This window comes from Parambassis ranga, chromosome 1 (genome assembly GCF_900634625.1).
Source record: "Parambassis ranga chromosome 1, fParRan2.1, whole genome shotgun sequence".
In the NCBI taxonomy this organism is placed as follows: domain Eukaryota; kingdom Metazoa; phylum Chordata; class Actinopteri; family Ambassidae; genus Parambassis; species Parambassis ranga.
Window position 1 is genome coordinate 23,991,099 of NC_041022.1, and position 23,816 is coordinate 24,014,914.

Sequence of the window (23,816 nt, forward strand, 5' to 3'; positions counted from 1 at the left end):
TAACCTGGCAGGTCTACTGCTGTTAGACGTCAGGTTTTATTGAATGTAATCTAGTACAGCTATCAAATGTGCGTACCTCTGTCTGGAGTCTTGCGTTTGAGTCCAACAATGTCTGTACATAATTTATCTTACCTTTTATTATACTGTATTCTATTTTATTCTATTTAATCTTGCTTGACTGTCGGTGTTGTACTGCTGCCGGTACCCGAATTTCCCGAGGGACCCTCCCAAAGGGATTATTCTATTCTATTCTATTCTATTCTATTCTATTTCGTTTCGTTTCGTTTCGTCCTGTGAGGCAGTACTGCGGGTAAATCAACGTCATCGCCCTAAGCGCGGGAGACTTCTTCTTGCTTCCTGTGGTCGTGGGGCAGACCGGGGCTCCACGCTGAACACAGACCGGGACTCCACGCTGAACACAGACCGGGACTCAGACCGGGACTCCACGCTGAACACAGTACAGACCGGGAAACGAAGCAGACCATGGAGGAAGCTCAGTCTGCTCTAAGTACCGGGTAGGTCTACACGGTTCAGGCAGAAATGTGTAAGTGAAGCTGTGTCAGAAGGAGAAATGTGTGTCGGTTATTTACTTATTTGAAACACTAGTTTATAATAATTACATATATCATGAAATAGCCAGCTGCTTCAGAGTCACAGTGTGACACAACCAAGGCCCAGGACTGCTGAGGCCGCCGTGTCTCTGCTGAAGCTCCAGCAGCCGGGCTCCTTACCAGGCGGAAGCTAGAAGAGGGATGCTACACAAACAGCGCCCTGTTCCAGCGTGTTGACACGTGCTGTCATCACGTGTGTTCCACTGCGAATACAGTACGGCTTTATAAGATCTGCAGATCATTGCTTTATGGTTTCATTTACGTATTTTACAGCTTCCCAACTTTCTTTAGAATCGGGGCTGTAGCTTTTTATTTTGTCAGCACTGCCTGCAGTACATGTGACAGATGGACGAATGATGCTGCAGGGAGTCACATGATGTGTGTTGCTATAAAATGATTGCATAGTGACCCACAATGCTCCTTCTCATGGTGTGTAGCCTCTGATAGCTCTGTCAGTACATTTACAGTGTTTAACGTTATTGTTCTGTCTCACTGTTCAAATGAAGTTATAGACCGATCATTTCTTTGTTAGCAGGCAAACCTACAAATCAGCAGGGGTTCAGACAGTTTAGTCCCTAACTGTATTGAGACATAAAGATATGAAGAGTAGACATCTTGGAACACTGATGTTTCCTTTAGGACTTTGTAGGTCTGCTCTTGGCTGCACCCTGCCAAATTTGAGCCAAATATATATTTCTTAGTGAAGTGGGTGTTGACACACAAAGAAGAGATCAGTGTTGAATCACTGTTCCCCTGGTGCCTGGAAGTGAGACACTGTAAGCTTTTACTGCAGATTATGCATGTTAAGCTTCTTCTCAGAAGAGGATTGTTGCAATCAATTCACTCTTTATACACATCACACAATACAGGTCAGATTTAAAGATGGTGGATTAGTGGTGTATAAAAAGAGAAAGTGGTTGCTCAAAAAGCCCTGAAACTTACTGTCTTTTTTCTCCTTAGCAGCACAACCAAGAAAAGAGATGACTACTTGGAATGGCCAGAGTACTTCATGGCTGTAGCCTTTCTTTCAGCCCAGAGGAGCAAAGATCCGAGCTCACAGGTGTGTGTCTGTGTGTGGTTTGGATGGTTATATGTTGCGTTATCGTATGACACATTGGACTGAAGTTAGATCTCTCCTCTGCAGGTGGGAGCATGTATTGTGAACCAGGAGAATAAGATAGTGGGCATTGGTTACAATGGGATGCCCAATGGATGTGATGACGACCTGCTGCCCTGGTCTCGGTCTGCTGATAATCGTCTTGACACTAAATATCCTTATGGTAGGAGTCCATGCACACACGCGTCTTCTCAGTGCTTTAATAATGAACATTCATGTTAGTTGTGTGTGATCTGAACACTAGCCTGTAGAGGGCAGTAGATGATAAGAAATGAAGAAATCATATGTATCTGATGTTTCATTCCACAGCACCTCTCAGACTTTCATCTACATTTGTCACCTCTTATGAGGTTTTGAATCTTCATTCATCTTTTTTGTTGTTACATTTTAGACTTATTATAGAATCAGTTTTTCATGCATAAATCTTTTCTGTTTTTCATGGGACTTTCAGTTCCTTTTGATACCCGTGTAATTAAAAGCCTGATTACTGGTTTAAGGTGAACTTAGTAATGATTGGTTATGTCACAATAGGCTGCCACTGATTTAGAGAAGTCTGTCTACAGCTCCTGGATTTTACTTGGCTCAAGAAGTCACAGCTATTTGTTACTTCAAAATGAATATATGTATTTCAGAGAAAGACCAGAGCCTTTCAGATTTCTGCAGCCTGGTCTTCATCTCTGCTGGTGCTAAGTTAGGGTGGAATTCATTTCTGCAGGGTTTTATACATACAGGATTAGGGCCGCTGGTAAATACATACCGTAAATAAAAAGAAAGACAAGAAACAAGACAAGTTGTATTGATAGCATCCTCCTGCTTATGTACATGTAGCTCTGAGGTAACTTGGTACAGCGTAAAGGTGATAGAGACACATCCTTATCAGTGAAATATAATGCAAATTGTCAAACTAAACTATCAGCGTTCAGGTTAAATTGTGGCTAATGTCAGGTTTTGATGAGCGTACTAACAAATACTGCCTAACAGAGCGTAGAAAGATGGGACTGAATGCTGTCCCAAGTCAACAGATTCATGTTCTGGAGAACAGTGCATTTCACTGCAGTGTGGTTATTGTACCATTGATCTGGAAATTGTGGACTTGTGGCGATATTAGAGAAAAGTTCCTCCTTCTCTTTGGCTTAAACCTCATACAAAATCTGACCATTAGGTTTCCCTTTACTTTGAAGCATGTGGATTTTTTTAAACCCAGATTGAGCTTGTTTTTCAAAACCAAAGCAAATGGTACTGAGCCTTCATTTCACTTGTGTTAGTCAAGGAATCAAATCCAAAACAGCATCTCTGCATAAACAGTCCCAGCAGTTACTTACTGTATCACATCAATGCAATGTCCACTGGCTCGGCTTTAGCTGAAAGGACTTGCTGTAATGTTTTGATTTGCTTCACTGATTAAGTATAACATAAGAAACGTGTCTATGTATTGCTTCACTGCTCTGTCCCACAGTGTGCCATGCAGAGCTAAATGCCATTATGAACAAGAACAGTGCGGATGTGAAAGGCTGCACCATGTATGTGGCTCTGTTCCCCTGCAACGAATGTGCCAAGCTCATCATCCAGGCAGGTGGGTGATCACAACACACAGTCTTACCCCGCAGTCAGATGAGGAGGATGCTTGCACAGCCATACAAATGTGTCACTTTTTGAATCCAGAATGGTCATTTGTGTGTTTAAGTCTTTCAAAGACTTTTTGAGCATGTAAAAGTAAACGCACCACAATCTGGCTTGGTGCGATCACAGGTGTGCCTCTTGCTAACTGATTTCTGCCGAGCTGGCTCAGCCGGCACCTCAGCACTGTTACTACTTCTAATGCCAGCGACCTTACCTGGAGAACAGCAAGGTACAACGAACTGGCATTGTGAATGGGACTACTGTCTACACATCTAAAACACAAAAACAAAGCACAGTGGCGCCATCGCTTGGCCTAACTCAGAATGAATGATTGAATTGTGGTAATGCTGTGTCATTTGTCTATGGCTGTAATTCTTATGAGAAATGATCCATTTTTTTAACGGTCAGGTTCATGATGAACTTATGACGACACATGTGGACATGCCACTGCTTGTCAGCCATTTGTTCCGTTTAATATGAAGTGTGTGTAGGACAATGACTTGAAATCCTAATTGGTTAAAAAAGCAGAAAGTTTCAACTTTGATTATATCTGGAGTGTTGTCTCATTACTACTCATGATAAACAGGGAGGAGAGGGAGGGAGAATTTTAGTGAACCCGTAAAACCTCAAATGATCATGTGCTATGCAAGCATCACACTTTACTTGAGTGCTTTTTATTGTAGCACCTTCCTTATTTTCAGGATCTGAATAAGCCAACATTCAAATAATAATCCAATTTAGGGTTGTTCATTTAATTCTTATCTTTCTACATGAAGCCCAGCATCTTCAGTGTGAGTGAGATTTAGGTCCATTTGTCAACCTTAGTTTTTTAAAGTAACATCAGGACTTTTAATCAGATAGAAGATGACTTGCTATCCTAGAAGTTGTTTTGAAATGCTGAATTATTAGAAACATTTATTTATTTATTCCTTCTATAATTAATAAAAAAGTTTTTTTTAAGAACTAACTAAATAAAAAGCAACACTGAATAATTCTGTCACTTGTAGAAAAGTGGAAATGAATTCTAGTAGATATTGAAGGCTGGTTTAAGCTTTGTAGTTTCATTGATTCAGATAAATTGAGACTGGAAAAGAAATCTCCTTTAGACCGTCAGAAGCATTAGTCTACCGATCAATGTTAGTCTGTGAAGACCATTAGTTCCCTGTTAGTATACTGAGAGTAACGCTGCTTATTACAGCCACAAAGAATTTAGAATATTTGTACACAATAGCACGAAGAAAAAGCACTGTGCACCAAAAATTCATACAATATCTGCAATTGCTCGAGCCTAACCTGAATTCTGTATTTAAGTTAACAAACCTGTTTAATGTGGTGGTGTCCTGCTGGAGCTGTCCAAGTTGGACTTTGCTATGAGAACATCACCTTTCTGTTTTCTATTAGCACATATTTAATATGCAACCATAACTAACTAGCACGGCAAGGCCTTATGCTACTAAGTAGAAGAGAGAAGGATGTGATTTGTGTGACTTGGCTGCCTGTTTAACTCCTAATTGTTATGTCTCTTTAGAAAAGCCATACAGCCTGGCTTTTGCTCTTATCTGTCAAATAAAATTTGACAGATACGCCTTAATAAAGTGAGTGAAGTATATAAAGGTTCCCCCACTGTAAAATTATCATAAAAAGAGAACTTTTTTGTGTGTACGAAAGTAAACTGTACAGTTTAACCCTTTGGTGTTATGGCATTGTATTTTTAACCATTTAATGAAGTGCACTATTCATATTTCCACGTTTTATTTAATAATGAATAATTCAGTTTGAGTTGCATTAAAAGAATTAAAATTCTAAAGGAATATGTAAAGTTAACAAATGTAAACAAAGGAGAAACTGAACTCATCTTGGTTTTAAGACATGTACACAGTTTTTATCTGTCTTCATTTTGAATGAGGTCCTGTCAGAAATGGTTCTTTAGATAAGCTTTAAACAAGAGTTCTGGAGCAATGTTTCAACCTGGAACATTTTGGCACCAGCTGCGGTCTAGAACTATGCCAAGCTAGTAGCATTATCCATGAATGTTTGGCTGAGGCTTGGCCAGGTTTATTTACATACATGCCGACATCTCTGCTCACACTGTAGGTCATCTGGCATCGACAGGCTGCAATCACTACAGTCTGGTTTGGTCACAGTGGAGATGAAAGCTTGTATCATTAGACCATTTGGATCACTCTGTACAACGTAGCTCAGAATAACAGCACAGTTATAATTTAGTTTTAGGCTAAATTTTATTGCAAAAGGTTGTCAGAGTTGTGTCTTCCTGCTTTTACCTGTCATGCATATCCTCAAAGGAGCACATACTGCAAAATAGACTGAAAGGGTCTTTGTTGCTTTATTATTTCTGCCTCCGTCTGTCCAGGTCTGAAAGAGGTGGTGTATCTCTCGGATAAGTACCATGACATCCCTGAGATGATTGCTTCCCGAAAGCTGCTCAGCATGGCAGGCATACAGTACAGGTAGGAAGCACTTTTTCTCTCGCCCATACCAGAAATTGTTACTTTAAACTCTTGGCAAGTAGAGAATTTACAGGGCAGCCAAGTCTTCAACAGACTTCCTGGTTCACTGAATTAAAGGTCAGAGAGGGTCAGACTGTAACACTGAGTAAAGGCTCCTGCTGTTTGTACTGCAATCATCTGTCCCTGGAGAAAGAACAACACACATACACACGGGTGAGGAGGAAGTGCCTTAGACATGTGAAAACCCTCTGTGTTCTAATTCAGTTTCTACTACATATATTACTGCGTTTAAGCAGCGAAAGTTGAAAGCCCCCTGAAACGATCCACTCGACAGGCCTAAAAAGAAATCCTGTGATTCTCCAGAGGAAACCCTCTTCAGACTTGTGCCGAGAATAAAGTGTAGTGGCGGCTCTGACGAGGGCTCCTGCAGCTTCTCTGCATTCAGTGTGGACTGCATGTGTGTGAAGCAGCTCACCTGATTGCTGTGCATTACAGGATCCAGGTCAATCAGGCTGCAGTGAGATCACATGCATTCATCAGAGGATAGAAGGAATTAATGAAATTCAGCACGTCTCTCTCACTTTGGAGATGGTGCCAACCTTGACATGCGCTAAACAACTGCTTTTCAAAAGTCTTGAGCAGCTTATTGTGTCTTGTCTATTTTTTGTTGAAGTTATTTGTCAAAGATGATTCAGTCAGCTGTCATGTATTCATTAGAAACTTGCCTGTCCTTTCCAAACAGACCCGAGACATTAAAGAAAAGAGCTAAAGACGAGCTCATGTTTCACAGTAGCACGGCAGGTTTACTTGTTGACAGCGTTGATATGTCTGTACTATATACAGCAGATTATCTAAGTCCTGACAGGTCTACATGGGTGCACTGCAACTGGTTTGTTTTATGATGATCTTGTCGGAACAGTCTGGTCACAGGGCAGATTCATGATATTTTTTCCCCAAATACAAGATGTAGTCTGTTTAAGAACTGATCGTGACACTTCACATGAACAGCTTAAGAAGATAAAAGTCTGCCTTACTAAGGTGACTTTCATCCATGTTTTTCGTAGTGATTTTCACGGTGTGTGTCCCCAAACCTGTGTGTCTCTTACTAATGTGTGTGCTGTTTTTTCCCCTTCCTTCTGTACTTTGGCAGGCAGTTCATACCCAGGAGAACTGAGATTGTCATTGATTTTAATTCCATTAACCACCCTGGGAAGCTGAACTGCGTGGCCAAGTGAAAATGCAAAAGACTCACCTTGGGGAGCTGTTGAATGAGGCAGAGGAAGAATGACAAGATTGAAAGGGACTTTGATGCCTCTGTTTTTCTGTATGTCTTATTGCCCCCTGCTTTGTCCAAAGGAAAAACTCAAGGATACCCTGACTTTGGCACCTTTTGATATTTTGATTAACCAAATATTCAAGATAGTTTAATTTGACGCTTCACCCTTTGTGACTGTCTGTGGCAGAAGGTCTTTCTTTGCTGCGTTCCTCCTCTCCCTTTGGGTTAAGGAATACACAGGGCCTCTGAACACACTGTCTTGCCTGTTTGATTTGAAAATCTTTTGTGTTGTGAATCAGATTTTCTCATGGCTGTCTGCACACGGGAAAACCTGAAATCGCTTTTTTCCCCTTTTTCAAATGAGCTTCCACACTGGTGGAGGCACCTTGATATTCAGATCGCTTGGACTTTCTTCCCATTCACAGTGGGAGCTGCCCACTAAGTCGCTCTGATGAATACTGGTGGTTTCAGGCTGTGTGCACATGAATGTTGTACGAGTTATGTTGTATAGAATGACAGGGCTGCTTAATCTGTTTTTTTTTTTTTATTTTATTTTACATGGACGTGGATGCGTTGAAAGCAGGGCTGCTCTGTATATCTCACCCTGCTGATTAATAATAGATCGGTTTATCAGAGCTTTTGTAAGAGCAGAATGTGTTTTAGATGGATTTTATTGCTTTTACTTTTCCCAAGTGGTCAAAAGCAAGTATATTTAAATACAGAGTGGGTTTTTAGTTTAGATTATTCTCATGGTACCCAATGGGTGTTACAACCAGTTTGTGTGTGGGTGATTTTACCATATTGTCATTGAACACTATCTGTCATTAAGCTAAAAACTGTTCAATCATATGCTGTTCCATTGACCCTAGGGAAGCTAATGTGTCTGAGTGCTGACTATCTGTGCTTTTACACAGCCAATAAAACCGGGACCACATGATCTCATAGTCCACTGTGCTTAATACTCCTGACCATCCATTGACAGATGGACAGACTCATCAACAGTTTGTCATCAATGTGTTCAGGGAAATTGCCGAACAAAGGTTAAAGGCATTTTTAAAGTTCAGCTACAGCCTAAGGAAGTAGACCAAGTTAGGATGTGGATTAAAATTTCAGTTTGTTTTCCCCACTACAAGTTAAAGTTTGAGTGCATATTAACATTCCAACTCACCTTTGTCTCAACCCTTGCACAGTATTTGCTGTATGGTAACAAAACAAAATGAGCCAAAAAGCAAACATGGATGTTGGGTTTGTTTGATGAGCATGTTTCAAGTATACTGACAAATCTATAAAGCTTAGCGTGCAGCAAGAGCTGTCCAATAAAGTTGATATATAGGGTTAGCCACAGGTATACTATACCTTGTTTTCAGTTTCACTAAGCGCACAGTATTCCAGCCTGAAAGACTGACAAAAAGTACAGAAGTGCAGAAAAAAAGTTAGCCAACGCAGTCTTGCTGAAGTCATTACCGGGGTTGATGTCCTCGTCATGCTTGCACCTTGTATGCTAGCTGACATGCAAAATATCTTAATGTATAAGCTAATTTCCAAAGTGTGCATCCCAGAATTGCTTCCATACAGTGTCTGGATTCCCACCTTTGTTGAAGGTCACTCTCACCCTATGTGATGCACTTTTTAAAAAAACACAAATGTCAAGTTTGTATTTTTCACTTCCATTCAAATATTCCATCTGCAATCTATTGTTTGACATTCTCTTACAGCGAGGTATTCATAAGGACATTACAGCCTATGGTTACAGATATTTCATTGTTTTTCTTATTGAAACCAGAGAGAATGCTCTGTCACACACACACAGCCATTCAGGCGACGTGTGCATATGCACTGAACACTAACACACACTGTACTCCATTTGCTATTTGACATCATTGCCAACATGCCTACACACTGAGGCAGTAAATGCATCCAGCAGCCCATTTCACTGTCAGATTGATTTGCAGCTCATTTTCATAGCCAGTCTGTGCCGATATATTGGAATCATTACTCTGCACCATGGAATACAGACCCTGACATCACTTATGGTATCTGTGCGAATGGTTGTGTGTACTTGTGTACCGATCTAAGAGTGGACATCAGTGTTTATTTGACTTTTTTTGGTCCCCCTTGTTGGACATGCTTTAAAACGGATTTGCAGAGTATGGCCCCCAGGCAACGTACAGCCCTGGGGCTGTCCTTGACCAGCCCATGTAAAGTCAGGAATCAAATTTAAATGAAAGTACATCATGCCTGCAATCTAGGTGCATTGAGGAAGTCTTTTAAAATTAATAGGCAGACCTGTGTGTGTGCAAAGCTTTTCAGGAGCTGTCAGCCAGCACAAAGATGTCAGTTCATATTAAAAAAACAAAGTCCGATTCAGAATGTTGAGTTTTGCACCAGACATGGATGTAAAGTGGTATTCATTTACCAGAGGCCAAAAGCAAGATAGGATAAATGAGTGCAACATCTGTTGTGAAAAGGATCACTTAATGTGATACTTGTTTATCCTACCTCATCACCACATTATATGAAATCAATTTTGAAGCTAAAGTATTAAAATATATGATATATAAAAGCAGGATTAGTCTGTATAGTCTGGTAGTTCGGTGCTCATCCAAGCAGCTTCATCAGTTCTAATAGTTTGGTGGGGAGACATCAGGACCCTGGGCACCCTGCAACCCAGAGCACAATCTGTACCCACCAGCTCAGAGGGGAAGAAGAAGCAACATCACATCAGGAAGGCCCTGCAAACGTATGGCTATCCCAACTGGGCTCTCATCAAAGCCACAAAAACAAGATGGCTGAGAAAGAATATTGTCATTCTATGCGTCAGGAGCATCAGAGCAACTCTGCAGAATGTTCAACCACCATCATCCCAGTCCATTTGAAACTGATGACAACACTGAGACACAAACTGGTTCACCCGAAGGATAAAACTCCCAGGGACAAACACAGTAATGCCATATACTGTATGCAGTCCAGTGCAGTGAGGAACGCTCTGATCTGTACATTGGAGAAACTAAACAACCACTCCACAGAAGAATGGCTCAGCACAGGAGAGCCACCTCCTCAGGACAAGACTCAGCTGTTCACCTCCACCTCAAAGACAAAGGACACTCCTTTGAGGACAACAATGTCCACATCCTAGACAGAGAGGAAAGGTGGTTTGAAAGAGGAGTCAGTGAAGCATCTATATTCAGCTGGAAGAACCTTCCCTTAACAGAGACATCTTCTTACTACCACATACAATGCAGTGATTCCATCCATCCCCAGGAAGTCCAGATGCCTTGCTTCAACCGTCTGTATGTTCTCAGTCTTAATGTTTCAATGGAAGAAACTTCTAGCAGCTGTTTCAGGCCTCTTCCTCTTGCCATCCCTTCATTCTTATTGACTTGTGATGTGACCTATGACTTTGTCACATATGGAGTGACCTGAACCCTACCCAGAGAAAGGCAAACACTGGAGAGGGGTTAATGTGTCAGCAGGTCAGGGATCTGAGCCTGAACCTGATAATAAGAGGCCACCAGAAGTAGACAGAAGAGAAGGAGATGTAACCTCTGTGGGACAGGACTCCAAAACAGACAAGACAAACACATGATCATTAACGTAAAGGCAGTGTTGGGAAGATTACTTTAGAAATGTAATTGGTTACAATTACAAGTTACCCTGTTAAAAATGTAATAGTAATTTCAGTTACTTTATCAAAGTAATGTAACAAATTACATTTGATTACATTTGAATTACTTTTCTTAATTTTGAATGAATGCTCTCAGCTGTTCCATATTGACATGTTAAAACCTTGCAGCAGCCTTAACTTAGCCAACATGGACACAATAATAAAATCAATGACTAGAAGTGAGGGGTCAGCAGTTGAAACAGACAGGCTAGAACATACACACACCCACACACAACGCTGTGTGCACTGCGCTATTGTGCTGTATCTTGATCAATAAACAAACTTAAAACTAAAACACCAGCTGTAGTGTTAACAAGGAATGTGAATGTAAACTTTCACAGCAGTCCATGTACTTGGCAAATGCAACCAGATCAGTGCTTATACTCTTGAAGGTTCAAAGTTGAAAAAGAATGTTAGTGTTGGCCCGACAGCATAAAAGACAGCATCCTGTGATATGCTGAGTCCTGCTGCTATCCTTGCTTGTTCAGAGCAGGTTCAGGTTCACTTGGGAGTCACTGGCTGATCCATCTTCCCTCTCGTCAGGCAGACTGGATGTGCTCAACAGGACCATTGGGTGTTTCCTCTAAAAAAGTGGATAGAAATGATGATTAGGTCATTAGAATTATTAGACTTTACAAAAACAATCAGATAAAACAATGGAATACAGATAATTAAAATGTGTTGTATTAAGTGTGTGTAATATAATAGAAAGAACAAGTTTGATAGAGCAGCATCTAATGAGCGTTTTAAGACTAAACTGGAGTCTGTAGCTTGAAATTTGTAGGAGGAGATACATTTGGCAGATGACCCTCATTGAAGGGCTCTCTCATAGACTCCCATGTTAAAAATGACACCGAAATTGCTTCATATTTAAAAAATTATAATTTTTTGAAAAAAAAAATGAAGTTGACTGGGAATGTCCTCTGTGAGATGAACATTTTGATAGTTGAATGGTTGAAATCGGTCAATGTGTGCTGAAGATACGCTGCACCAAAAAAGGTACGGAAGAATAAGAAAGATAGAAGAAGAAGAAAACGGGGGAAGAACAAGAGTCTATTGCCCAGCAACAGCAATCAGAAGCGCTGAAGCCATACATATACACAAGTCAGCCCTAATGTTCTAACAGCCAACAGGTGGAGTAAATCACACTGAGTATCTGGTTACCATGGCACCTATCAGGCAGCAGGTGAACAGTTTGTCCTCAAAGTTGATGAGCAGGAAAAATGGGCAGCAGAAGGATCAAATTGTCAGGTCCAGTCAAGTAACCATCTCAAATTGTCATGTGGCGCCCTGCTGCCACCTACTGGACTTTTTTAGTGGCTTGTCACCTTTGCTGCTAAGTCCTACTTTTGGATTCCTAGTGTCCACCTGCAACTCTACACATACCACAAATGACCCTTACATAGTGTGTTTGGGGTCATTGACTTGTTGAAAAACAATCAATCGTCTACTAGATGGGATGGCATCTCACTGCAGAATGGCTGTGGTACCCATGCTGGGTAAGTGTGCCTTTAATATTATGTAAAATCACCAACAGTGCTACCAGCAAAGCACCCCCCACACCATCACACCTCGCCCTCCATGCTTCACAGTGTAGAAACCATCTGCTCCCTTTTTCTGCCTCCAAAAGGACAAACTCTCACATCAGACCAAAGTACAGATTTCCACTGATCTAATGGTTACATTTTATGTCCAGTAGCCTGCCTACTTTCATAACCCTGATGTTTTTCAGGCCTTTTCAAGGCATTGAACAACTTTGTATTTTCACTGCTTGCAGGAAATATGCCAAAATAAATTAGTATACTTAATTGTGTTCTCTGACAAAACTGTCAACATTTTAGGGTCAAGTGTAACTAGAAAAACAAGCATTTCCCGAAGAAAATGCAAGTTTGATTGCTGCAGCTGAAGCATTGCTTTGAACGCTGATGTGAAGGATTGATCTGAATTGCTGGAGAATCTGCAATCTGAATTTAATTTGCTGAAACATGATTAAGAATTTAGAAAGATGAAGCTCTTATTTTGAAAAGTAGAAAATCTTGGAATATTAGGAAGATATGAAAGAGAAACAGCTGAAGACAAGAACAGTATGAAGTCATGACCTTAAAGAATAGCCTGTGAATATACCATATGAAAGGTCTGAGGCTGGAATAATACCATAAGACTATAAGAAGCTCAGGCTGTGTGATTTGAATGTGGAAAAGTAGTATACAGCTGAAGGATGATCAATATGACAGATATAAATCTTAAAGTCTGATAAAGACTACAAATATGGCTGCTTTGTATGCCTCTGTGTGTCACCATGGTAACAGCCCTGCCTGCCTAATTAAGCCCTAATTAAGGCACCTGTGTGATTCCCCTGTTACTCCTCTCAGGCCACATCCCATGTATTTTAATAGGGGTTGCACCCTCCGAACAACTTCTCTTTTTGTCCAAACCGAAGCCTTCAGACAAACAATGAGGACACCGTGAGAATCACAAGAAGATGTACATTATGTCTTAATGGAAAAATGACCGGCACTCTCCCCAAACAGCTGGCTGTAAGGGCAAAACGGTTTGGTGTTCAGTTCAAAGAGTGACACCGTCAGAAAGCTAACGAGTGTTCCTTCGAACTGATATACAAATTATCCCAGTTAGATGGACGGTGCAGGCCTGAGCACAGATTACCGGTAGATAGATTTTTTTAGGCATCTCCTTAGCCTCTCTCCACTCTGAGTGATGACATCACCCACTCTGCCTTTGATCATTGATCATGTTAAAAAAGACACAGAAATTGCTTAATATTTGAAAAAGTATAATTTTTTGAAAAAAACCTAAAGTCTCTAGCTCTTATCTAATGTAAGCCTTTCCCTCATAGCAAGTTTCTTCACTTCAAATACCCTAAAAACAGCTCCAGATATTTGATCAAATTGTGTTTGGTTTCAGTTTTTTCAGAATTGTTTTTTTCTGCTTGTTGAAGTTTCATCTTCATATCCTTCATATCTTCAGCAGAGGAACATTGAGATAGTGGAGTTCACCTTGAAAAGAGACATAGGCTGTGTCTCATTTCAGGGTCTGCATCCTTCGGAGTGCGCATTTTAAGGCCGCTTACGTCACAAAGCTGCGCGAAGGCTGTCCCAATTCGCCAAAAGTCGAAGGGTCCTTCAAATGCGTCCTCCAAATGCGTCCTCCTTTTGCCTGAATTTGGAGGACGCATCGCTACCATCCTTCGTGGCCTTAAATATCCCACAATGCTTTGCGGGCCTACTTTTTGTCCAATAGTACGATGACGGACCAAGCGAGCGGCAGCGGCACCGGCAGGAGTGCCGAATTCACATTTAAATGTAAGTACAGAGCAGTAGTTTGAGAGTTTTAAAATGCTAGTAGTGACAGCGGCATTAAAAAAATGAGTTTTATATTTACAAACATGACGTCCTGTTGATACGAGGCGCTGTGAAGTAAACGCTTTGATTGAATGTTTCTGGACTGTTTACTGTAGTATAGTATAAAGTATAGTTCACGTGAGGAGCAATATTATCGTTATTATATCAAACAGTCATTCTGCCTGTTGGCATTTTGTTGTAGGAGGAGCAGAGAGAAACAGAAGAAACCTGACAATTGATAACGGAGGACGTGAGGCTGGAGAGGGAGGGAGAGAGAGGGAGGGAGAGAGAGGGAGGGAGAGAGAGGGAGAGAGAGATAGAGAGAGAGAGGGAGGGAGAGGGGGGGGAGAGAGATAGAGGGGGAGAGAGAGGGGGAGAGAGATAGAGAGAGAGAGGGAGGGAGAGGGGGGGGGAGAGAGAGAGAGAGAGAGAGGGAGAGCAGAGAAAGAGCGGACAGACCTCAGCTCATTGAGAGGATGGTGGACAGCAGTGATTTTATGTTCTGTGTTATTTAAATGTTACTTATTAAATTAAAGGATGATATTAAATCGTTCTTGTCTCTGTGTTCTTAAACTCTTCTAACCTTGTTACATTATGTGTTTCATCACCTATTTATAATTTAAGTAAACTTTTGAACAACTTCTCAGTGACCACAGTAAATCATTTATTGTGTGTGTGTTGTGTTATGTACAATATTTACAAAGACACAGTTTGAACATTTCTAACTATTTACCAGTGGGCATTATGAAAATGTACAGTTTATTATTTATAAAGATCAGCAGAAAATACTATTCACAAAGAACATATATATAAATGTTTGGCTGAGCAGGAGTCCTTGGTGCTGCTGGACTGGATGATGCCACGGTGAAGACCTTGGAGTCCTCTGGCTGTGAGTGGGACATCATCTGGGGGAGGGGGGTGTCTGTCTCCTCTGTCCACCACATCGTCCATCAGGGTTTGCAGAGCTGACGATCGGCGGCTGCAATGTTACTAAAGATGTTTTTAAAAAGGGCAAAAATAAAAATAATAACTTCAACAGAGCGGCTTCCAAAACAGCTTAAAATATGAAAAGCTATAAAATATGTATCCTCACCCTCCAAAGGTGATGATGGTCAGTACACCTCCTCCAGGACAGACAGCTGGTCCTGCAGGGAGCCCCACTCTCCTCCACCCAGCAGTAATTCTCTGGTGTAGTGACAGACCTGATGCTTAATGACACATTAAAGCAGTGGTTTCAGGGTTATTTGCAGGGTTCTTACACATTTAGCTATTTATTTAAAGTATTAAAATTACAAACAGACCCTGTATCAAGTCTTACAATTGAATCAAATATAAATTACATTTAATCATATTTGTCTATCTACTGGTTATCTAGCGTTTGCTCAGTAACTGGTATATTAATTATGATCAATAATATGGTTAAACAGCAGCTTACCGTCACCTCCCCACTGCGCTCTCCCAGCCTGAAGAAAATGAGCCGTCACCGGTTTTGCTGCCGCTGGAGCCGCCTCTCCTCTTCCTCCAACAACAAATAAATATATTAAAATATTCCAAATGTCTAAATCCACACTGTTGTCCCGCTTGTTGTGTAGTCCGTGTTGTGTCGCTGTCGCTGCTTTTGTTTTTCCCGGGGCAAAATTTATGACGTCGCGCCACAATCAGGAAGTGCTTTGAAGGCCAGACCGTCCCATTTACCAACGGTGGAGGATCCTCAGGAGGACGCGGCCTCCTGAGACCGCGTAGGCTGCGTCCTCCGAAGGATGCAGACCCTGAAATGGGACACAGCCATAGACCAGGTACAAACATGATCATCTTCATCCTCTCTGTCCTGTCTCCCTCTTCTTCCTCTCTCTCTCCTTCATCCTCTCTGTCCTGTCTCCCTCTTCTTCTCCTCCTCTACCCGGCCGACTGGCAGCAGGAAGGTTCCTCCTTAAGCTGACGGGTCCTGCTCAAGGTTTCTTCCTCTTAAAGGGAGTTTTTCCTTGCCACAGTGCTCTTAAGGGGGTTCAGGCTCTGGGTCTCACGCTCTGGGTTTCTGTGAAGCGCTTTGAGACAAATTATGATTGTAAAATGCGCTATATAAATAAAACTGAATTGAACTGAATTGAATTAAAATGTCTCCTTACAGCCAAAGCAGGTAGAAAGACACACAAAAGAAGAAAAGAGCATTCATCACTGTTCAAATCAGGAATTTGAGACAAGATGACTTTCCTTAATGATCATACATCTGACATGTCAACATTGATAAGACACAAAACCAGCAGATTCTTCTGAAGACCACAGTGAGGTAAAGGCTCCTGCAGAGATGTGACAGCAGGAGGTCCTGTCATTAAGCAGAGGTGCCCTCTGAGGGCTCTGAAGTCTTATTGTCATCAGGCTTCATGGCTGGAAACAGCAGCACCTCCTGTAGAAAAGCAAAACTATTAGACCAGGTCACTCTCTCTTACATAAACATAAATGGAGAGAGCTTGTTGTTGTAACTGACTGACTTTGCTTTTCAAAATTGCACTCACAGGTTTCCCCACACCTTTTCCAAAGTCAAATGTAAAGCATGTTCAAGGACTTTTTTTCTAGCATGTCAAGCACCTAACAGTAATGGACACTCAAAATAATTTTTCATTCAGAGATGGTATAATGCCATAAACAACAGGAAGTGCATTGTGCACTAAATGTAAAGAGGAGCAGACTGATGTCCATCAATAAGGCACGGAGGCGAGCCGTGGTCCTGGGAGGAGGACATTCAACTCCTCTCTGTGCACACAAGTCATCGAAGAATTTACGTGTCTCTGGAAACAAAAATGTGTAAGACAAACAGTTAATTTAATGTAACTCATGGAAGCAGTCATGGCAGTTCCTAAAGAAAGAGTTAACCAAAAAATATTTTCCTGTATCTTTGCAAATCTTACCATCAGTGTCATAGCTGTCAGTGGGAGGGAATTTGACACCCATAATTTTCTCCAGATCATGTGTCATGCTCAGTCTTTTGAAAGGCGGAGTGTTTTTACATACCTGAGAGCAGTTTCTCTGTGATGTCCATCAAGTCATGGTAATCAAACATAAGTCAGCAAAGTTGCATGTCCTGACTAACTTAAGCTGTCTCAAATAGGGAACCATCGTACAAGAAATTAGGTCAATTTCAATCTCTCAATACATTACACCACATCTTACCTCCAAAAAGCCCATCTGGTTAAGGAAGCTGCGGAGGTATGAGATGATTCTCGAGCGAGTTATGAACTTCTGTCACACATAGTCATTGAGAATCAGATCCAAGTAGCGCTGCCGGAATCGTGTTTCCTTTAAGAGAGAAAATTAATAGGTGTGAAAAAAATGCTCATGGTAAGCTTGGTTTGTGATAATTTAATGTGATGCATCTGACATCTGTGAGTAGCAGACTGCAGGTCGACTCTAGCTGTAAAAACTAAAAACTGTATGGATGAAAGCTTTGGCTGTCTGTCTGCCTCTAAAGGTAGGGTAGGAGAGTTCATTCTGATGCACTTTTTGTTAAATTAGTGTAACTTCTCTTCACAATCCGATAGCAACCGATTAGTTCGGCAGTTTCGCATTAAAATGAAGAATATGAATCATCTGTGGAAGCTATAAAAAACTAAAAACATCAGCCAATCCTCCGGTGTTGGTGACTTCCAGAATCTAAACCCTGACAGGTGCACAAGGAATTTAGTACATTTGTCTGTATTCTGGTCCTTCGATTCTACATAATAACACACCACAATCTACAAAGTAGTTACATGTCAAAGTTGAAGGTGGTTTGAAGGCTCCTCCATAGACTCCCATGTTAAAAATGATGCAGAAATTGCTTAAGAAAATTTGAAAAATTATCATCAGGCCTGAGCGCAGGTTAGAGAGATGTTTTTTAGGCATCTCCTCAGCCTCTCTCCACTCTGAGTGATGACTTCATCCACTCTTGCTCCCAACATTCCATGCAATACACACTGTTAAACTCAGAGGAGACCTCACTCCAACCGCTCCAACTTTGAGAGCCTGGCGTGCAGAAACAATTCGGAATTAGAAAATTCTGAATACAAGTTTGATAGAGCAGCATCTAATGAGCGTTTTAAGACTAAAATGGAGTCTGTAGCTTGACATTTGTAGGAGGCGATACATTTGGCAGATGACCCTCGTTGAAGGGCTCTCTCATAGACTTCAGTGTCAAATAGCTTTTGAATTTGTATTTATATTTTAAAAATGAAACATATTTGAACAAATCTGAATACAAGTTTAATAGCCCTTAAAGAGCTGAACAGAACGATGTTTGAATGGTTTCTGTAGCTGAAAGTCCATAGACTCCAATGTTAAAAATGACACAGAAATTGCTTAATATTTTGAATATTATAATATTTAGAAAAAAATAAGGTTGAGGTTGACGATGTCATCAATAAGCTTAACATTTTGATATTTGAATGGCTGAAATCGGTCAATGTATGCTGAAGATACGCTGCAGCAATCAAACTAATTAATCAAGACTGTACAACAGAGAGGCTGAGATAAGAGCGGATCTTTCCAGGAGTCTGTTGGTTTCTGTGCCTTTGTTACTATCATGGTCCTTTGGTTTGTTTAAGAGGGTACACTGGTTTGGGGTACTCCTATTTTTGTTTTTTCTGATGATAAAGTTTTTTTGTTGTCAGTTACCTTCGTAAGAAACCTGGTCAGAGACAGCAGATGAAAACAACTGGTTCTTTGACACTTAATGTGGCAACAAGTTAAAACACTTAACTATTAAGTTGATATGCAAACTGTCATGCCCAACTGACCTGCCCAATGTCAGCAGCAAGTCTGCAGTGACATCACAGCTGACCATCTTACAGTGTGAGTACGTAAATCATGAGCTTTGTCTTGACATCGCGTGTGTTTTGCAAGAACTGTGTGAGTTACTGTTTAACAAGAACATGCCCAAAACCGCACAGTGTATGCCCGGCTTTAGGGAATGCATTATGTCAATCAATGTCCTCACACAGATAGCTGTACGTGTGTGTGTGTGTGCTTTAAATTAAATAAAACAAAAGCTGCATAGTCTGTCTGACTTGGGAACTTTAATCAAACTTTGTTTTACAGCAATATTAATGGAAAATGAGTTAAAAATTTATGGAAGTGGTCTTTTGAGATAAAAACATCACCAACAATGTAATCTCTGCCCAACAGCAGGGAATGATGAAGAGTCAGGTGTGTTTGGACTCTTTTAAACATGTTTTTCTAACTGAATGCCAAGGGATGTGAACACCACAAACAAAAGTTTAATCGTTAATTATTTTGACTTTTATTTCCTGGTATTAACATTCCAGGGACTCCTTTTGTTGCTGAGGAGAGCAACATTTTGGCCCAACACCTGGTTTGGTGGCTGTTTGTTTCTTCATGCTTGCACAGATCGCTGAACAAAAGTTCACAGTGGGGGTAGTTGGGAGTTTGGGCATGTATTGAAATGCCTCGGGGTGTGGAGTGTGCAGGAAGCCTGAAATCTGGCACTGACACTCGCACACCCCCCGCTGATATAATTTTGTTCAACGAGGCGGTAAAATATTACTAATGAACTAAGCTGCCACCAGCTTCAGACTGAAACCTCAGTCTGCTGAGACACATTAAGCACTTTCTGCACGGCTGGGCTGTTCCACGCTTAGATTCTGGCCACTAAACAAAGAGTGAGAGCAACACAAACACAGGAAGTAGGAACAATCAAATCACATGCCGTATTAACCAAAGCACTGCTGAGGGAAGACCAGAGGAGGCAACGCAGGGGCGGACTGAGGGAAGGATACAGGAGAGAGGGAGTCTTCATGCAACAAATACAAAGGAACCGGTCAATGCTTTCAGGTACATAAAGCTGGATCCATACTCCGCGAGACAAAGACATTTTCCCCCCCTGCAGACGTTACGCCCACAAAATGACGTCATTTTTTGTCTCTGACCGCCCGCTGATCCGCACTCCTGTGCACAGGGTCCGGGCCGAACTTTGTCTTTCAAGGCTGTGCGGCAACCATGCTGTGATTGGTCGGAATTTATTGTGGGCGTGATGAAAGTGGAGAAGCGCAAGAGCCTCTCCAGGTATATAGGTAGGTGTATAAACAGCGCTGATTCAACAGATTTAGATAAGACCATACCGGTTTGCATGATGAGCAATAAAAGAAAGAAAGAAAGGCAAGTCAGGGTGATTTGTCACCAATAACTCCAGACAGCCATTCACACATACCAGATGGTGACTGTTATTACCATTCTATATACTCCTACATACCCGGGCATAATAGGCTCGTTAACAATGTCTGTATATCTTTGCTATTGTTACTTTTAATGTCGCATCTTCACAGCTCATCACCGGACAGTTTGAAGTATCGCAGGCACATTGGAACACAGTAGATGTGCAAATGTGGTCATAAAGGGACAAACACTGAATCTTTGCTATTGATACTTTTAATGTCGCATTTTCACAACTCATCGCCGGACATCTCACGCTGTTGCAGGCACCCTCTCTGTATAATGCCCTCTTGCCATGGCACACGTCCTTGTGGTGTGTTAAAAAACTCAGTAAAGTCTTTCCTTATAGTTTAGTGGGCGGGCCGTATGAGGAGTTCTGCACACACGCGTCTCGCGGAGTATGGTACCTCAGTGCGGAAAAGACCTTTTTTTTGTATCTCTTACCACCCGTGGAGCGCGTTCTCCGCTCTTTGTCTCGCGGAGTATGGATCCAGCTTTAGTGTCTAGAAGACAAACCCACTTCCAGCACTAACTGACCTTAGTTAGAGTCATGTTTTCCTAGGAAAAGGAATCCTAGTCCATTCTTCTTTGCTGAATCTTTAAAGCTCGTGTTGATAGTCTCCTGGCATGGACCCTTTAGTACGCTCCATAGATTTCCATCAGACTAAAGTCAGGGGTTTGTGCAGAGCAGTCAGTATCGTTCACGTTGCTCTCCTGGAGGTAGTTCTTCACTAGAAGAGACGTTTGCTTTGGCTTGTTGTCATATTGAAGAGAAATCAACACCCAGACCCAGTTTGGCTGCTGACTACTGTAGGTCTTCCTGTCAGTCCATTCCTGTGCAGGACTCCAGTGACTCCAGTCTTCTCTGACACTTCAGGTCCAGACTTGGTTAAATCTTTCACTAGAGTCTCTGCAGGTGTTCTCGGATCTTCAGATTCATCTCTCACTAGTTTTCTTTCCAGAACCTTCTACATGTTTCTCTTCCTGTCTCTGCCAGGCTGGTTCTGTTTGACTCTCTTTGATGAAACCTCTCTCTGTGTAAGTAGTGCTAATAATGTTCTCTCCAACAGCAGGACACAATGTAACATAAAATAACTGCTTAAAACTTGTGGCTAGGTTCAGTTTCCAGCTGCATACATAGAAACCCAATCCTAAATCCAACCAAGTCTGACACTGCAGGCTCAGCAGTTCTCAAACTTTTTATACCTGGTACAGAAAAGTTTTGAAAGTGTCATTTATCACCTGAATATATCCCTCTACACAATATGTTTGAAAGCAGCACCAGTGCAGAGTGTTTGGCAGCGTTCTCTGCCATTTAGCTGCTACAGGATTAATCATGTATCTCCGTCTGTTCCTGTCATAAACTGCAGAGAGATGGACACAGCTCACCAAAACCTCTGGATCGCCCCCTGGTGGCTGCTTTCATTATAAATCATACACCATGTTAGTGGATGGGATATAAACCCCCCAAAAAACTAAAAGTGCTTCTCACATAATTTTTTCTTAGCAGTGATTTAAGCTATGAGTATGTTCAAGTGTTTATATTTTCAACATATTTGTAATTGTTGGCTACAAAAGTACTAAATCAGCCACAGTGAAACAGAGCAGTAAAGCTGCTGGCTGGACACAGAAGTTAATTAGAGTGTAGGTGGAACAGTGGTGATGTGGCTTCCCTCCTCGGCCTCCACTGCGCTCACTCTGGTTCCAAAATGGCATCTTTTTCCAACATGGCAGTGCCTTATTCACCCCACACTGGACCACACACTGGTCAGAAAAGACGGATGAAAAGCTTCAGGTGCTCAGCTGAAGGGGGCATTTTGAGTTGACATTTTGGCCTACTTATGCACAAATTAGTATATGTATATATGTATTTCAATCATCACCAATTACTGATGGTTTGATGGTTGTCATTAGAAACATCCTCTTCTGCTGCTCAGGCTGTGTGGGAGCTTTCCCCTTGTATCATGGTGACGCAGTCTTTGAGTGTCTGCTCCCCATGTGCTGATCTTTAGGTTCTAGGATTCAAACCAGCAACCAGACTTTGAAAAAAAAAGAAAGGAATAAAAAAAGCTCCTGCTCACCCTCCAGGCACCGCATGTCCTCAGTGAAGCTGAAGAACGCATGAAAGAAAAGTTCTGTATGAAGCGTCTAATCTGAACTGGAATGAAAGGTCACTGTTGACATAACCTAAATGACAAGTGAGTGTGACGCAAGGAAGCCCATGAGAGAGAGAGAGAGAGAGAGGGGGACTCAGTGTGGATAATAGTGCTGTAACAAAGTTGGAGCAGAACGGGTGGAGGACGGAGATCTGAGAGCGAGTGGAGCATTTGTGCCGCAGGAAGTCTCTTTTAAATTGCTTCTTCTTAAAGTGAATGTTCTGAAAGTTCAGCCAGACACATTCAAAATGCAAATACAGGTGGTGGCAGCAGCTCCACTGCAGCCTCGCTCTGTGTGTGTCTGTTGACTGCAGCTGGCTGCACAATCAGCTGATTCTCTGACTGTAAGTGCAGAGCTCTGTCACTGATGCACAACACTTATTAAGAGTCACACGTCAGGGGCCCATTATGGGCCCATGTCAGTGACTGGACTGAATGTGAATTTACATTTGACGCATCAGGGTGATGAAATGAAAGCACCATGAGGAGGCAAAACGATCAGACTCCTACTATTATGAAACATTTAGTGTATTTAGCATGTGTGATTGACCTTTAATGTGACAGCACCAACTGTTTAATTAAAGTAGCAGAGATTGCGCCGCTGATCCATCAGCTGACTGTCCTCTTCTCATCTCTCTGTTCGACTTCCAAAACCATTTGTTAAATGAACATTTGGATGATTTATACACATGCACAGAGCTCTGAGAGCACAGGGAGAGTCAGCAACAAGAATTGATCAGGACAACTTTGTAATCAACAAAATGAAAACCATGGATCAGACACTGGCAGCTAACACGAGCAGCTAACACAAGCTCCCTGTGCTGCAGACCTGGGCAAAGTACGGCCCCCTTGTGACTTTAATGTGGCCCGCAGACCATGTACTCTTTGAAGAGACTCGGCCATGCTGTCTACACACAAAAGTGCTGCGCCACTATGCTGAAATGTACGGTAAAGTTTGCATAAATACTTTTTAAATGAGTTTTAACTCTCATGGTTTTCTCCAGTAAATATATTCACGTCATCTGTGCTGCTCCGCACTGTGTGTGCATGGATTATGTTTCAACATACAACCAACACACACACAAAGTAGACATGGACACACAGGAGAGGAGAGGACAGAGGAGTAAGCAGTAAATGACAGCAATTGACTCTTACAATGATACAAATGTAGCAAGAGTAATTTATATTTCTATTTATGAAAAAAATGTGGCCCTTTGCTCTTCTTATGGAAGTCTATGTGGCCCTCACAAAAATAAGGCCCACCCCTGCTGTGCAGCATCTGTCCCAGACCTATGCAGACAATGAGAGCTTGCAGCTCTGGTAAATCGTTTCTAAAATGCCCTA

The 23,816-nt window shown here is 41.6% G+C and overlaps 1 protein-coding gene and 1 long non-coding RNA gene across 3 annotated transcripts; one reads left to right on the plus strand and one right to left on the minus strand.

Annotated features, from left to right (window-relative positions):
• Positions 1-23,054, minus strand: LOC114440615 (uncharacterized). The gene is made up of 3 exons (XR_003671160.1): positions 23,044-23,054; positions 8,699-8,705; positions 1-256 (listed from the first exon to the last, which is right to left on the minus strand). It is a non-coding gene; the product is annotated as an uncharacterized LOC114440615 (long non-coding RNA).
• Positions 344-8,017, plus strand: dctd (dCMP deaminase). 2 transcript variants are annotated; one of them, XM_028412269.1, is made up of 6 exons: positions 344-515; positions 1,572-1,671; positions 1,756-1,891; positions 3,185-3,301; positions 5,720-5,816; positions 6,967-8,017. In XM_028412269.1, exons 1-6 carry the CDS (start codon positions 484-486, stop codon positions 7,049-7,051), a joined length of 567 nt encoding a protein of 188 aa, XP_028268070.1. In that variant the 5' UTR covers positions 344-483; the 3' UTR covers positions 7,052-8,017. The 2 variants fall into 2 exon arrangements, with proteins under 2 accessions (XP_028268070.1, XP_028268079.1); XM_028412278.1 differs by having other exon boundaries at positions 1,575-1,671.
• Positions 23,055-23,816: the final 762 nt, after the last annotated feature.